The following is a 14,799-nucleotide window of genomic DNA, read 5'->3' on the forward strand; positions in this document are numbered from 1 at the left end:
AAGCACAGCCTGACAGGAGCCAAGCTTGCAGAAGGTGGAGCCACGTACCCAGGATGGCCTGGTCCCTGGGAGTCCTTCACATCAGGCAGACATGCTTCACACCAGATTCTCAACCTTGCTTGCCTTTGAGAATCACAAGGGTACCTTTAAAGCCACACTCTGGGTGAATTAGATTAGAGTTTCTGAGATGACCTGGGCATCAGGATTTTTCACAAATCCACTGATTCCCATGTACAATGAGGATTTGAGAACTTCGGTCACTAGAGTGTCTATAAGTTGTGTCTATAAGTCTGTAAGTTGTGGTGGAGAAGAGCATTGTTCAAAAGTCACATCGTGGTTATCACTGCAAGTTATGACTGTGCACAACTTGGTTCCTTCCTTTCAGTGGACTTAAAAGAAATTTAATATACTGCTCAAGGTCATCATTCTGTGAATAATGATGTCACATGAACTGTACTGACCATGTGACCTTTATGGTTGGGTGGTCATAAACCACAAATATGGCACTCAGGAACTGAAGGGCCCTTGAATGTCACAGATGGCTTCAAATAGATTCTCTGGCTGATAGAACAAATTACTAGGCATGAACGAGTACACACACACACACACACACACACACACACCTCTATTCCATATCCCTTAGTTTAAAAAAATACAATAAAACATTCTTTTTACAGAAAGTGCTCTCTCTGACCTGTGTTTCTTTACAAGGTTTGAAGGAGAAGTTCTGCAGGACTCTGACAAGGGCGAGTTTCATGTTCATGATTGCAAACCTCATCCCAATGCAGTTTCGGGGTCCAGTTCCAAAAGGCAGATATGTATAAGGATTTATGCTGTCCTTGTTCTTCTTACTGAACCTGGTTCCACAATACAAGTTGGAAACAAGTTAGGAAACACAAAAACCACAAGAGCTATATATTTGGGGTTCTCAACCAGGGGTACATAGGAAATTTGATGGGCTGGTTACAGAAGTCCTGCTATGCTACTCTGCTGTGACAATTATAAGCTACAGGTTGTTGCACACCCCTTCCTCTATGGGGGCATTCAGTCTTGTTGAAGAGATGGGAGGAATGCTTTTGAAAAGATTTATCTTAAACACTAGAATTATATTCAGGGTAGTGAGATGTTCACCAGCTGAAAGGCAAGCAAGAAATGAACCTGATTGAAGGAAATGTAGGATCTTGCCTCCACTTACTGATGTTGGTCATATATCCATGGAAAAAGGAAGCAGGACAAATGCCTCCCATGGTTTACATTGTTGTTTTTTCCCTTTACCTCCTTACCTTCCTGCCAGGACCACCCCAACCAATTTTCAGAAGATTTACCTAGGCATGTGATATGACTCCACTATAATCATATTCACAATTATGAATAATCACTCTAATTACTGAGTTTTGGTCTATCTGTCCCACAAAGCTATAAACTCCTTAAAGGTTAGATCTACAATTTATACAAAATTTATTCCTCCATATTTATATCAATTGAAAGTGATAATGGCATTGTGGTGAGGTACTATTTAAAACTCACTATATTATAGAGAAGATACTAGAATATTAACCGATGATATGCTTTAATGTAATACGGAAAACAGATAAGGAATTATAACAGTGCATGGATGGGGAAGCTGACATGGGTTAGTGTTTGTTGGGCAGGTGATGGGCACATATAGATTCATGTAAAGTATCTCATAGACTTTATCTATACAATATACTTGTGCATTTATCAAAATTCTCCACAATAGGGGCACCTGGGTGGGTCAGTTGGTTAAGCGTCTACCTTCAGCTCAGGTCATAATCCCAGGGTCCTGGTCCTGCTCAGTGGGGAGCCTGCTTCTCCCTCTCCCTCTGCTTCTTCCCCCACTTGTGCTCTTTCTCCCTCTCTCTCACGCAAATAAATAAAATCTTTTTTAAGATTGTATTTATTTATTGGACAGAGAAAGAGGCACAGTGAGAGAGGGAACACAAGCAGGGGGAGCAAGAGAGGGAGAAGCAGTCTTCTCACTGAGCAGGGGGCCCAATGTGAGGCTCGATCCCAGGATCCTAAGATCATGACCCAAGCCGAAGGCAGCCACTTAATGACTGAGCCACCCAGGTGCCCATCAAATAAATAAAATCTTTAATAAAATTATCCATAATAGGCATTTTTAATACATGGATTGCATACTGCCTGGCACAGTCCCTGACACACACAGATAAGCACTTCCTCTCGTGACTGAATGAATCACAGACAAGTACCAGGAGTGCTCCCTGGTTTCCATTAGAGAAGCTACAGGAGAGGGAACTGCTGAGCTTCTGGGAACCATCAGGTCTCCTGGTATAGAAAACAGATGACTTGGTCATTTTGAGATCTTTCAGCAAGTATGTGTAGATGCATTGCTAGCACTATCGATGTCATGCAACAGGACAAGGGCTCTGCCATCAAGGAGCTTAGAGGCACGGGCTAAACATCTAAATCCCTCAAACGTTCATCCAAATTTTGCTCACCAATACAAAAAACAGGAAAACACAGACTGTAGCAGAATTCAAGCTGCATCCAAAGCCAGATTCTGCTCTGAGTCATCAGAAGAGAAAGCTCAAGACCCCTTCAAGGAGGATGTCTCAGACAGCTAGAGAGCAGATGAGCTTGCTCTGGATGAACCCCAGATGCTGAGAGAGGTGGAAGCTGACACAGGACCACAGCCATTGGCACAGGCCTGTGTGCCTATGTCCTCCTGAGGCTGTTCCTCCTGTCAGGGACATGAACTCTCAGCTCCACAGCTGCTGCTCTCCCACTACAGCTAGCAGAAATGGTGGCCCAGGGTTGCAAAGATGGAATGTGAGAATGTGAGGAGTAAATTCAGACAGCTAGAGGAAGCAGAAAAACTTAAAGGAAAAAAAGCCACATTGTCTTAAAAAGGATAATGGTAATGTATATTATGGTATATGCATAATCACAAACACAAATATGGTATGTTGTTTATAGCTTACTGTTACATTAAGTAAGTAGTTAAAATGATATAATGTCATTGTAAACAGGGACCATATCTTTTTTTTAATTAATTTATTTATTTTCAGTGTAACAGAATTCATTGTTTATACACCACACCCAGTGCTCCATGCAATGCGTGCCCTCCCTAATACCCACCACCTGGCTCCCCCAACCACCCACCACCCACCCCTTCAAAACCCTCAGATTGTTTTTCAGAGTCCATAGTCTCTCATGGCTCACCTCTCCTTCCAATTTCCCTCAACTCCCTTCTCCTCTCCATCTCCCCTTGTCCTCCATGTTGTTTGTTATGCTCCACAAATAAGTGAAACCATATGATACTTTACTCTCTCTGCTTGACTTATTTCACTCAGCATAATCTCTTCCAGTCCTGTCCATGTTGCTATAAAAGTTGGGTATTCATCCTTTCTGATGGAGGCATAATACTCTATAGTGTATGTGGACCGCATCTTCCTTATCCATTCGTCCGTTGAAGGGCATCTTGGTTCTTTCCACAGTTTGGCGACTGTGGCCATTGCTGCTATAAACATTGGGGTACAGATAGCCCTTCTTTTCACTACATCTGTATCTTTGGGGTAAATACCCAGTAGTGCAATTACAGGGTCATAGGGAAGCTCTATTTTTAATTTCTTGAGGAATCTCCACACTGTTCTCCAAAGAGGCTGCACCAACTTGCATTCCCACCAACAGTGGAAGAGGGTTCCCCTTTTTCCACATCATCTCTAACACACGTTGTTTCCTGTCTTGCTAATTTTGGCCATTCTAACTGGTGTCAGGTGGTATCTCAATGTGGTTTTAATTTGAATCTCCCTGATGGCTAGTGATGATGAACATTTTTTCATGTGTCTGATAGCCATTTGTATGTCTTCATTGGAGAAGTGTCTCTTCATATCTTCTGCCCATTTTTTTGATGTGATTATCTGTTTTGTGTGAGCTGAGTTTGAGAAGTTCTTTATAGATCCTGGATATCAGCCTTCTGTCTGTACTGTCATTTGCAAATATCTTCTCCCATTCCATGGGTTGCCTCTTTGTTTTGTTGACTGTTACCTTTGCTGTGCAGAAGCTTTTGATCTTGATGAAGTCCCAAAAGTTCATTTTTGCTTTTGTTTCCTTTGCCTTTGGAGACATATCTTGAAAGAAGTTGCTGTGGCTGATGTCAAAGAGGTTGCTGCCTATGTTCTCCTCTAGGATTCTAATGGATTCCTATCTCACGTTGAGGTCTTTCATCCATTTCGAGTTTATCTTTGTGTACAGTGTAAGAGAATGGTCGAGTTTCATTCCTCTACATATAGCTAGAGACCATATCTTCATAAAGATTTTATGAAGATATGGTCCCTATATACAATGGAATATTATGCCTCCATCAGAAAAAATGAATACCCAACTTTTGTATCAACATGGACAGGACTGGTGGAGATTATGCTGAGTGAAATAAGTCAAGCAGAGAAAGTCAATTATATGGTTTCACTTACTTGTGGAGCACAAGGAATAGGATGGAGGACATTACGAAAAGGAAAGGAAAAGTGAATTGGGAAAATCTGAGGGGGAGATGAACCATGGGAGACTGTGGACTCTGAGAAACAAACTGAGAGTTTTGGAGGGGACATGGGTGGGGGGTTAGGTGAGCCTGGTGGTGGGTATTAAGGAGGACACATATTGCATGAAGCACTGATGTGGTGCATAAACAGTGAATCTTGGAACACTAAAAAAATAAATCTAAATTTTAAAAAAGTATACACACACACACATATATATATATATGTGTGTATATATAATGCCATACTATCTTTTATTAATCTATATGCATAGAAAAATATCCACAAGGACATATATCATATGATTAATAATGATGTATGTGTCTGGTAATGACATTAATCTTCTTTTTTCCCAACTAGGCTTTGCAAAATTTTGACAATGATCATCTTATAATAAAAAAAACTTCTAAAAACAAAAAGATGTACAAATAATTAATTGTCAACCACATGCTTGTCATCTATATGAAGGAAATATCAGAATATCCTCCAAAATGAGGGTGGGTTCCCCATTCCAGGGTTTCCTGTACCTTTCAGGGCGGAACTCCTCAGGCTCTGGCCAGAGATCCTGGTCTCGGTGAAGAGTAAACACTGGCACCATCACCACTGTCCCTTTGGGAATAAACACACCACTGATTTCCACATCTTTCTTACAAATCCTCTCAAGTCTACCACCGATTGTGTATAATCTGAGAGTTTCATTCAACACCATGTCCAGATACTCCATCTGTACAAGGGCATCATAAGTGGGTGGTGCCTGGAAGGAAAGAAACAGATTTTAATACACTGAGATTTGGAATCAACATTCAACTCACTCTATACATTATTACTGAAGTGTTAGGAACACCTTAGAATCATGTATTTTGGTAAAGGGCATTTATGGATGTTTTCATATCTACCATGTCCTTTCACCTGCTCAGTGGCCCACTGACATGTGTGCAATAGTAATGACGAGGGGAGACGGCTGGGACAATCCCCTAAACAGGGTCTGAAATCCTTCCTAGGTAGTGATTTTTCTTCCTCATGTGAACAAAAGAGACTAAGACTGTGACACTTAATGGGTTTTTTTTTAGTTTTTTATTTAAGTTCAATTTAGTTAACATATAGTGTATTATGAGTTTCAGGTATAGAATTTAATAATTCATTAGTTGCATATAACACCCAGTGCTCATTACATCAGGTGCCCCCCTTTAATGCCCATCACCCACTTACCCCATCCTCCCATCCACTCCCCTCCAGAAACCCCCAGTTTGTTTCCTATACTTAAGAGTTATAGTTTGTCTCCCTCCCTATTTTTATCTTATTTCTCCTTCCCTATGACCCTTAGTCATCAGTGAAGTATGTTGAAGTCACCATTTCCTTTCAAAATAGAGGTCACACACCCACACCATAGAAGAAGAACATGTAACAGAAAATATCTCCTCTTCCACATAAACTCTTCTAGTGGAAATATCCTGCTTTCTATCTTTTCAATTATATTTACAGCATTTAGAGAGAAACACTATATTACATAAAAACTATAATGGGGGAGACACTAGTTCCTTTCAACACAATAGGGCAGGAGAGGGATAGGACTGGATGCCACCAACTAAGGGAACACAATTTCAGTTCTAGGGAATATTGTGAAGGGAATCGGATCTTAGCCCCAATTTCTGTTGCTGGAAAGGTCTCCTCATTGTTGGTCTGAGGTTTCACTCTTTGCCCAATAAGGTACTCCAGCTCCCGAGGCCAGGTCTCTTCATAAGCTGGGAGTTTAGTTCCTTGTTCCTTTATAAGTTCCTGTAGTTCCTTCCTAAGCTGGGAGTTTAGTTCCTTGTTCCCCAGCCAACAATTAGTCCCCAAGTTCCAGATAATACAGGTATAAGAAAGTGGAGCCTCTTTCCCCAGTACCACCAAATAACTATATGAAGCAGAGACTCGCCCCCATGCTGGACATGCAAACGTGAGTTAGAATTAAACCTTTTTATGAAAACCCTCTGGATTTGAGAGCGAATCTGTTACTGAGATATAACCAAGACTATTCTGATTCCCTCCTCAGTAGGACCTACTCACCTTCTTGGGGAAAGTCGCATCAATCTCCTCCTGCAGTTTCTGCTGGACATCAGGGTGAGTGGCCAGTTCATACAAAAGGAAGGAAAGAGAAGTGCTAGTGGTCTCGTAGCCAGCAAAAATAAAGATAATAGACTGGGCCACGAGTTCCAGATCAGACAGAGCTAAAAGGAGAAGAGAGACATTTGAGCTAAAACAAATGAATATAAAATATCACATTTTAGATGATGAGAAATCTATTTGAAACTCACAGTTCCCATGGCCATTGCTGCTATAAACATTGGGGTACAGATGGCCCTTCTATTCACTACATCTGTATCTTTGGGGTAAATACCCAGTAGTACAATTACAGGGTCATAGGGAAGCTCTATTTTTAATTTCTTGAGGAATCTCCACACTGTTCTCCAAAGTGGCTGCACCAGCTTGCATTCCCACCAACAGTGGAAGAGGGTTCCCCTTTCTCCACATCCCCTCCAACACATGTTGTTTCCTGTCTTGCTAATTTTGGCCATTCTAACTGGTGTCAGGTGGTATCTCAATGTGGTTTTAATTTGAATCTCCCTGATGGCTAGTGATGATGAACATTTTTTCATGTGTCTGATAGCCATTTGTATGTCTTCATTGGAGAAGTGTCTGTTCATATCTTCTGCCCATTTTTTTGATGTGATTATCTGTTTTTTGTGTGTTGAGTTTGAGGAGTTCTTTATAGATCCTGGATATCAGCTTTCTGTCTGTACTGTCATTTGCAAATATCTTCTCCCATTCCGTGGGTTGCCTCTTTGTTTTGTTGACTGTTTCCTTTGCTGTGCAGAAGCTTTTGATCTTGATGAAGTCCCAAAAGTTCATTTTTGCTTTAGTTTCCTTTGCCTCTGGAGACATATCTTGAAAGAAGTTGCTGGGGCTGATATCGAAAAGGTTACTGCCTATTTTCTCCTCTAGGATTCTGATGGATTCCTGTCTCATGTTGAGGTCTTTCATCCATTTTGAGTTTATCTTTGTGTATGGTGTAAGAGAATGGTCGAGTTTCATTCTTCTACATATAGCTGTCCAGTTTTCCCAGCACCATTTATTGGAGAGACTGTCTTTTTCCAACTGTATCTTTTTTCCTGCTTTGTCAAAGATTATTTGACCATAGAGTTGAGGGTCCATATCTGGGCTCTCTACTCTGTTCCACTGGTCTGTGTGTCTGTTTTTATGCCAGTACCATGCTGTCTTGGTGATCACAGCTTTGTAGTAAAGCTTGAAATCAGGTAACGTGATGCCCCCAGTTTTATTTTTGTTTTTCAACATTTCCTTAGTGATTCAGGGTCTCTCCTGATTCCAAACAAATTTTAGGATTATTTGCTTCAGCTCTTTGAAAAATACCGGTGGAATTTTGATCGGAATGGCATTAAAAGTATAGATTGCTCTAGGCAGTATAGACATTTTAACAATGTTTATTCTTCCGATCCAAGAGCATGGAATGGTCTTCCATCTTTTTGTGTCTTCTTCGATTTCTTTCATGAGTTTTCTGTAGTTCCTCAAGTACAGATCCTTTATCTCTTTGGTTAGGTTTATTCTCAGGTATCTTATGGTTCTTGGTGCTATAGTAAATGGAATCAATTCTCTAATTTCCCTTGCTGTATTTTCATTGTTAGTGTATAAGAAAGCCACTGATTTCTGTACATTGACTTTGTATCCTGGATGGCCCTTCTTTTCACTACATCTGTATCTTTGGGGTAAATACCCAGTAGTGCAATTGCAGGGTCATAGGGAAGTTCTATTTGTAATCTCTTGAGGAATCTCCACACTGTTCTCCAAAGTGGCTGCACCAGCTTGCATTCCCACCAACAGTGTAAGAGGGTTCCCCTTTTTCCACATCCTCTCCAACACACGTTGTTTCCTGTCTTGCTAATTTTGGCCATTCTAACTGGTGTAAGGTGGTATCTCAATGTGGTTTTAATTTGAATCTCCCTAATGGCTAGTCTTTGACAAAGCAGGAAAAAATATACAGTGGAAAAAACACGGTCTGTCCAATAAATGGTGCTGGGAAAATTGGACAGCTATATGTAGAAGAATGAAACTCGACCATTCTCTTACACCGTACACAAAGATAAACTCAAAATGGATGAAAGACCTCAACATGAGACAAGAATCCATCAGAATCCTAGAGGAGAAAATAGGCAGTAACCTTTTCGATATCAGCCCCAGCAACTTCTTTCAAGATATGTCTCCAAAGGCAAAGGAAACAAAAGCGAAAATGAACTTTTGGGACTTCATCAAGATCAAAAGCTTCTGCACAGCAAAGGAAACAGTCAACAAAACAAAGAGGCAACCCACGGAATGGGAGAAGATATTTGCAAATGACAGTACAGACAGAAAGCTGATATCCAGGATCTATAAAGAACTCCTCAAACTCAACACACAAAAAACAGATAATCATATCAAAAAAATGGGCAGAAGATATGAAGAGACACTTCTCCAATGAAGACATACAAATGGCTATCAGACACATGAAAAAATGTTCATCATCACTAGCCATTAGGCCTATACTATTCTTGACTATCCACTCCTCTCATGCCACCTTTCCCACCAACACAGATAGGTGATTTCAGGAAATGACATTTTGTCTAATGTACACAGAGTTATCGGTATGTCCTTAGTCACATGGGATAGCATTCTCCCCCAGGAAAATTTAAGTCCTTCCAGCTAAAACAGAACATAAATTTCTTTAGAGAGTTTGCAATGCTAAGGTTTAGTCAGGAAGGTATTGTCAGGAAAAATGAATGATCTTTCATCTAAACATATTTGTGGGAACTTAAGAGAACATAATTGGGCTCCAGATAAACTCTTGCTGCCCCAAATGTGGGATCTGCAGCATCTGGGAGCTTATTGGAAATGCAGAATCTCAAATGTCACCCTAGAACAATCTAATCAAAATCTGACCTTTCATGAGATGTGGTGATCTGTGTGCACAACCTATCTTGAGAAGCACAGCTTATACCTTTCTGAGGTCTCCACTAATAGAAGACCTGGCACACAACTTCTCTAGTGGATGACCTCCAGTATGTACAGAAACTACGACACAGACAAAGCGAGAAGAGTGGTGACTAAACTAGGATAATTCATACCATTAAAGGAGCAGAAGAAATGTGTCAATAGCAGGGTACTAGCTATCGAGAAACAGACAAACTGTATCCAGTGAATGGAATTAGCAATGCCTATTTAATCACAGCCTGAATGTCACCTTTCTTATTGAATGGCCCCACTCTGAATATAAGTTGGCATCTCCTTTGATTTTCTCCTGGCAGGAATTCAGCATGGTCATGCTCTAATTTCTTTCATCAGAACTGTATCAGGATATTTAGATACTTAGAGGACTGAAATGGCACCCACCACAAACATGTAATTCATAACCAAAAGTAATACAAAGAGTGTATAAAAGGTTTATAGAGTTCTGATTTCCCAGTCACAATTCTGTGATGAAGCTGTGGATAAATTCAACTATCAAATTCTAGCCTTAATTACCAAGAACCCCATGATAATCAAAGTTTAGAGCTGTGCTGTCCAATAAGGCAGCCACTTGCCAGATGTGGCTATTTTTATTTAAATTTTACTTAGTTATATTAAATCCAATATAAGATTCAGATCTTCAGTGACACTAGCCACGTGTCAAGTGCTCAAAAGTCACGTGTGTAGAGGTTATATACAGAACCACACATATATAGAGTATTTCCTTCATCATATGAAGTAGTAGAACTAGAGAGAGAGAGAGAGAGAGAATAGAACAATATAGGGGCACCTGGGTGGCTCAGTCTGCCTTGGTTCAGATCATTATCCAGGGTGCTGAGATCAAGCCCCACATCAGCCTCCCTGCTAAGCGGGAAGTCAGTTTCTCCCTCTCCCATTCCCCCTGCTTGTGTTCTCTCTTTCGTTGTCTTTCTCTCCATGTCAAATAAATAAATAAAACATTTTTTAAAAATTCTTTTAAAAAGAATAGAAGTAGACATAGTAATAGATACACATATACAGATATTAGTGATGTGAAAGAGTAAGTCCATCATTTTTCTCCAGAATAAGCTGTTATTTAGTCAAGAATTTTGTGAGATGATTGTCAAACCATACATAGCTTGAAATTAACCACAATGGGAATATTTCTGTCATTGAAACCACTATACATCAAGCCTCCTTTTCTCTTTCAGATGCAGAGACCATATTAGATCACTGGTTATGAATATAGAAATATTTATCTTGGACCCCTGGGTGGGTTAAGCCTCTGCCTTTGGCTCAGGTCATGATCTCAGGGTCCTAGGATCCAGCCCCACATCAGGGTCTCTGCTCAGCAGGGAGCCTGCTTCCCCCCCATCTCTGCCTTCCTCTCTGCCTATTTGTGATCTCTGTCTGTCAAATAAATAAAATATTTTTTTAAAAGGGAAAAAAATAAATATTTATATTGATTAGTCCTGTGTAAATACAGTTGATATTCTGGGCTTGACCCACTAAGAGGAAATAGAAGCAAAGAAACCCTCATAGCAACAAGCACTCCTAGACCTCAGATTCTGGTTTCTAAATACCATTCTCACTAAAAGGAAACAGAGCTTCCTGGAGAAAATGGCTAATTCCAAGGCTCATCAAGGGAAACAGAAAAGAAACTGGAATGTCCCACACCAGAATGCAAGGAAATGCTCAGGAAATGATATGGCAAAAAGATACAGAATACTCTGTGTGCTATAGTGGTGGCTATACATCACTATACATATGTCTAAACCCATAGCATATACAACACCAAGGGTGAACTGTAATGTAAACTATGGATTTGGGGTGGTAATAATGTGTCACTGTATGGACATTGACTATAACAAAATTACCACATGGTGGGGGATTTTGATAGAGGGGGCATGTAAGTGGGGCAGGGGAAATATGGGATAAATCACTGTGTCTTTCAATTTTGCAGTGAACCTAAAACTGCTATAAAAATTAAAGTCTAGGGCTGTCTGATGGCTCAGTTGGTTAAGCAACTGCCTTTGGCTCAGGTCATGATCCCAGAGTCCTGGGATCAAGTCCCACATTGGGCTCCAAGCTCCATGAGGAGTCTGCTTCTCCTTTTGACCATCTCTCCTCTCATTCTCTCTCTCACTCTCTCTCTCTCTCTCAAATAAATAAAATGTTTAAAAAAAATACGTAATGTCTATTGGGATGCCTGTGTGGCTCAGTTGGTTAAGTGTCTGCCTTCAGCTCAGGTCATGATCCCAGGGTCTTGGGATCAAGTCCTGTATTGGTCTCCTTGCTCAGTAGGAAGCCTGCTTCTCTTTCTGTCTGCCTCTCCCTCTCCTGTGTTATCTCTCTCACTAACAAATAAATTAATTAAATCTTTTAAAATAAAGTCTACTGAAAACATAAAAAAAGAAGTTGAAAGGAAAAACACAGGAGCCCAAATGAAAGGACTTACAGAGACAAATCTGAGATAATTAACAATCTAAATAAAAAATCATATAAGAGACTAAATAAGTAATTAATATATGAGATCATACTGACATTTATAAATAGACAAATACAGAATACTGGATATTATACACAATGAATTGTTGAACACTGCATAAAAACTCATGATATACTCTATGCTGGCTAACTGGACATGATAAAAAAAAATAAATAAACAAATACAATAATGATGATGAATGGAAAGCTCACCCTAAGAATGGACTATCACTCCTAATGTAGAAGAAATGGTGGAAGTAGAAAGTCATCATTTGCAACCATCATAGTAATAATGGTTTTTGTCAAATACCATCTTTGACTATCTTTGCCCTTTGAGCTTTGAACAAACTGTGGCTGTGTTCTCGAAAATGCTCTGGCTACCATTTGTATCTGAACATGTGTCTTCCTTTGATTTTCTGATATTCCATCTGCTAAAAATCTTCCTCCATATCTCAGAACCATCTCCTGTCTCTGAGATGCCCCATCAAGTGCCCTTTGAAGCTCTCCTTGCTTACCTTTATGGGTGTCCATTTCTTTGGAATTCTGGGAGTTAATCATCAGCTGAAGAAAGTCCACTCGGTGCTGGACACAGAAAGAGACATTTCAATGACAAAAACTCACTTGTGAAGCCAGAAATAAACAGGGGTGCAGAACCTAACTTTCTCCTGAGACTATGGCTCCTTTACACCCAAAGTCCACAGAAGCTTCTGTGTCAGCATCTTCCAATGTCCCACCCTCTCAGAACTCTGCAAAATCTACAGAGAGATCCTGGGGTACCAGTCCTATCTCCCTGTCCTATATACACCCTAGTGCCGGCCACCAGGCCTAAGAAAGGCTAACCTTACTTGGCCAGCTTGCAGCCTCAGTGCCCAAAGAAGACACCTGCTCATTCCAGACTATGACCGCCTCAAATTTAACATAACCAGGCACCTGAGGGGACCATCCACCAGAGAACATGTAAGAAAAGACACTTAGAATTGAAAGGATCCTTTGCCAATGTAATATATGGCAAAATTACACTACCAGGAAAATGATTTTACACAGTAATTTTTATGTTTTGACCATTTATTGAAGAGAAGTGATAGCTTTTCTCTCACCAAAGTTTATGCACTGACATACTCATTGGCATACTTATTCTTAAATTTTAAACACTCTCTGACTCATCTTCTTATCTCCTCTCCTGACCTCCACCTTCTTCATTGTCTCTAAATGTTAGAAGTCTCTTGCCCTAAACTCTAGAGTTCTCTGTTTACCATAAAAACATACTTAGTAGTGTACACATCATGTAGATGCATACAGCTCAATAAAAGATCAAAAGTTAACATGCACATGGAACCACCACTGGATTTACCTTTTGTTTATCTTTGAGGCGACTTTCCTTTATCCTTTCTACAGATTTCTTGAAAAAATCAGTAACTCTTTTTGGAAATAGCCAGATATTTAGCATTTCAAAAACTGGGGTAAGGAATGGAAACAGTACTATAAGAAAAAAAAATGGAAATATCAATGAAAATGCAAAATTTCCCTAGAGCAATTATAATTTTGTCTACCAACCTGAGGATTAAAAGACACCAGGATTCATGGTTATTCCCTCTATGACATTTATTCAAACTTTCGAGCTAATGGCTAAGCCACAGCAAGTCACACACACAGGCCACCATTAGAGCAGTCAGATCAGTGTCTCCTGCCACATCTATGGAGTGACCAAAGGAACAGGATTACATTCTTGGATCTCTTAGCCTTTTATTTTTGGACTAGAGCCTCTTTGGAAACACAAGACCATAATATGCTACTTTAATATATCACACCATTTAAGAAATTGTGTCAGGATGGAATAATACATAGTATGCCCTTCAACAACAATGGAGTAAAACTAGAAAACAAAAATACAAACAACATGGAAAACCCACGAATCTGTGAAAATTACATAATACATTCTTATACAGCCAGTCAGCAAAGAAGAAATCTAAAGGGCTTTTTAGAATTACTTGGAGAATATATGCATGAGGAAACCACACACCAAAACTTATGGGATATATCAAAAGCAATGACCAGAAAGAAATTTATCATTATATATGCCTACCTCTAAAAAAGAACCAAGATTCCAAATCAATGACCCAGCTTTCTGTCAAAAACATGCCGGAAATACAGGAGCACACTAAACTAAAAGCAAGCAGAAGGAAGCATATAATATAGACAAGAGCAGAAACTTAGGAATTAGAAACTAAAAAAAAAAAAAAAAAGAGAGAAAATTCAAAGAAAGCAAAGCTGATTCTTTCAAAAGACCTTTAGCTAGACAAAGGAGAAGACATTCTAATTACTGTCATCAGAAGTGAAAGAGGAGATTACTGCTGACATTACAAAAATAAAAAGGACTACAGAGGTGGGGCGCCTGGGTGGCTCAGTGGGTTAAAGCCTCTGCCTTTGGCTCAGGTCATGTTCCCAGGGTCCTGGGATCCTGTATCTCAACCCCACATCAGTCTCTCTGCTCAGCAGGGAGACTGCTTCCTCCTCTCTCTCTGCCTGCCTCTCTGCCTACATGTGATCTCTGTCTGTCAAATAAATAAATAAATAATCTTTTTTTAAAAAAGGACTACAGGGAATACTATGAAACTGAATGCCAATAAATTAGACAAAATGGAAAAATTCCTAGAAAAAGATAAACTAGAAAGTGACATAAAATGACACACACACACAGGCAATCTGAAAGACAAATAAAAAGACAATTAGTAGTGAAGAAACTACTGACAAAAAGAAGCTGTCAAAAAGTCAATTA

The 14,799-nt window shown here is 39.8% G+C and overlaps 1 protein-coding gene across 3 annotated transcripts in view; it reads right to left on the reverse strand.

Annotated features, from left to right (window-relative positions):
• Positions 1–14,799, reverse strand: part of LOC125090643 (cytochrome P450 3A12) — a 50,434-nt gene that overhangs the window by 902 nt on the left and 34,733 nt on the right. For all 3 annotated transcript variants that reach the window (XM_047713502.1, XM_047713504.1, XM_047713503.1), the window contains exons 9-13: positions 13,375–13,502; positions 12,539–12,605; positions 6,570–6,730; positions 5,048–5,274; positions 695–857 (exon numbers count right to left, since the gene is read on the reverse strand). In XM_047713502.1, the coding sequence (XP_047569458.1) occupies positions 695–857; positions 5,048–5,274; positions 6,570–6,730; positions 12,539–12,605; positions 13,375–13,502 (746 nt within the window). The remainder of the gene's footprint in view (positions 1–694; positions 858–5,047; positions 5,275–6,569; positions 6,731–12,538; positions 12,606–13,374; positions 13,503–14,799) is intronic.

The sequence above is a fragment of the Lutra lutra genome, chromosome 18 (assembly GCF_902655055.1).
Source record: "Lutra lutra chromosome 18, mLutLut1.2, whole genome shotgun sequence".
NCBI classification, from domain to species: Eukaryota; Metazoa; Chordata; class Mammalia; order Carnivora; family Mustelidae; genus Lutra; species Lutra lutra.